The 2,512-nt window shown below is 38.8% G+C and overlaps 1 protein-coding gene across 1 annotated transcript in view; it reads left to right on the top strand.

Annotated features, from left to right (window-relative positions):
- calcrla (calcitonin receptor-like a) overlaps positions 1 to 2,285 on the top strand; it is a 92,653-nt gene extending 90,368 nt beyond the window's left edge. Inside the window, exon 13 of the mRNA XM_032513782.1 lies at positions 993 to 2,285. Within this exon, the coding sequence (XP_032369673.1) occupies positions 993 to 1,214 (222 nt within the window). The 3' untranslated portion in view covers positions 1,215 to 2,285. The remainder of the gene's footprint in view (positions 1 to 992) is intronic.
- The last annotated feature ends 227 nt before the right edge of the window (positions 2,286 to 2,512 follow it).

Genomic DNA, 2,512 nt, shown 5'->3' on the forward strand with positions numbered 1-2,512 from the left:
TAGATAGATAGATAGATAGATAGATTGAAGGTCCCAGTAGCTTACAGACATCCCACACAACATACAAAAAACAATAAAATCCACATGAATGATATGGACAATAAAAGAAAAAATACTAAATAAAAAATCTACACAAAGGTACTAAGGGGTGTTAATGTTAGTTAATGCTAAGGATTCACTCAACATGCTTTATAAAAACAATTGTTATTTTAACAGCTTTGTATTCTATGCACTAAAATGAGATGTATAAAGGCTTTAGGCCACCCTACACGTTATTGTTGGCCCAGTTTATTATGCAACTTAATTTTATATAATAACTGTAGTAGGGGGTCCCAGCTCCATCTCTCTCAGTTAAGGTGTCTTTGGCTTAAAACATGTTTAAGACCCCTGGACTAGGCAATTTCCTCTGCATGACCCTTATGAGCAGGATGGAATTAGAGGGTCTTGACAGGCTCAGTCCACAAGGGCTTTGCTGGGGACCAAAGAGTGTTTACTGTCAGCAAGCAGCCATTGATGGCACACTAATTGTTATCAATAATAAAGGTGATTGATCTGCTTACAAAACGGCTTGTTTTTGCCTGAAGCGAATGTCTTACAAGGGCCACTGAATAACTCCTCTTTACGCTGTTAATTAGGGTTAACAAATAGTGGAGCTTTACTGCTATCTCATACAGTTTGTATAGAGCCTTGAATAATAATCTTGTGCTCAGTATACAGTATGTTCAGAAACACAGGGACAGTGTTATGTCTACACATAAGGGCATAGGCACATAACATGTATGGATACAGATTTTGGATCCAAACATATAGTTGTCGCAAAGTGCTTCAGAGAGAATTTACAGCCAAAGAAAAACGTATTGAAGATATGATCAAAAAGAGTCCAAAAGATACAACGTATTTGGACTTTTACTTTAAATAAAGTGTAATTGGGTCTCAAATCATGATTCATTAGCAGTCCCTTTTAATATGTGAAATGTGGTGTGTCTTGTTAGGTCCAAGCGGTTCTGAGGAGGCACTGGAACCAGTATCAGATCCAGTTTGGCAGCAGCGGGGTAAACCACTCGGATGTGCTGCGTTCAGCCTCCTACACGGCGTCCTCCGTCACAGAGGTACAGGGCTGCTACACCATCGACAGCCACACAGAACACATGAACGGCAAGGGCTGCCATGACGCCGACGCCTCTATCCTAAAGTCAGACAGCCCCTTCGCCTGAACACAACACTCTTTTCAAGCCCTGCCCGCCCATCCCCCACTCTAAAACTGCTGCAGGTTGAAAGTGCCGTGTCAGCCAGGGGAACTCGCCTTTTCCTTTTGATACGTTGGAAGCACTGAGCGTGGAAAAGGATAGTGTACCCGGGCTCTCACCCAACTGAAGGAAATTGTCCCAGCGACACACCCTTTAACAGTAGCTGTACAGCAAACTCGATTCAACGGTTCCTATGCTGTGTTTTGTCTACAATTTCACAGTGAACTGCTTTACTTGACCTAAGATGCATTCTGATATTCACAGTAGTGTTGTGACCTTTTTGCCTGACAAAAATAGTTTTGAGATGGCTGAATATTAACGGTTAATAAACCGCTTTGACTGTCCTTTTGGGGCACAAAAAGCCTTTTGGTTACACTATAAATTCTGTTGACATAGTTAGTGCCAAACCAAGAAGTCCTTGCCTGCCTCATTTATAACATTTTTTATTTTCAATACAGTATCGGAACGAAGATAGGACGTCTAACAGGTGCATAATAATATAGTCAAGCTATATTATCTCCTTCACATGTTAAACTTAATTTATCTGAACATATTCTTGTTTATTAAATGAAAATGAAGTAAATACCATACAGTATTTATTGAAAGTTGACATGCATTTTTTCAAAATTGTTGCCAGCTTCATGTAAACATTCAGTATATTCCTTAATTGTTTCAGTGTTTGTTTCAATGTGTGTGGTTAAAGGAGATGATTTAGAGAATCATACCATTAACTTGCAAGCTGCATTTCTTTTTAGAGATGTCATCAAGCTAATGTTTGAGCGTGTTTAAGTGATCCTTAGTGACCTGTGCATCCTGTTAATGACATAGTAGGCTGTAATGTAACATGTTAACACAATCTTATTACGAGAACCTATCTTGCGATCACATGTACTCCAATATCAACTAATTACACTCTAATGTAACGATGAAGATGGAAAACCTGGCTCTGAACATTTATGTGTGTAACATTTCCATTCACTGCTGTCTTTAGCCTTCCTCCTCTGAGATTACTTAAATATAACCTCTATATAATCATTACCAGGTGTTCAGACCGAAAACAACACGGTGTTAAAAATGGGCAGTAAAAGAAGGAATTACGATCCAGCAAGGCCAGTGTGGGTGATGCATCTATGACTTTTAACCCTTGTGTTGTCTTCCCATCAAAATTGAAAAACAAAACTTTTGTTGAGGCTTTTTTATCAATGTTTTTAACTTTTTCTTACAATTTTCTCCCATTTTTGTCACTTTTTTTTGACGTTTTCAAC

Source organism: Etheostoma spectabile, chromosome 4 (genome assembly GCF_008692095.1).
Source record: "Etheostoma spectabile isolate EspeVRDwgs_2016 chromosome 4, UIUC_Espe_1.0, whole genome shotgun sequence".
NCBI lineage: Eukaryota > Metazoa > Chordata > Actinopteri > Perciformes > Percidae > Etheostoma > Etheostoma spectabile.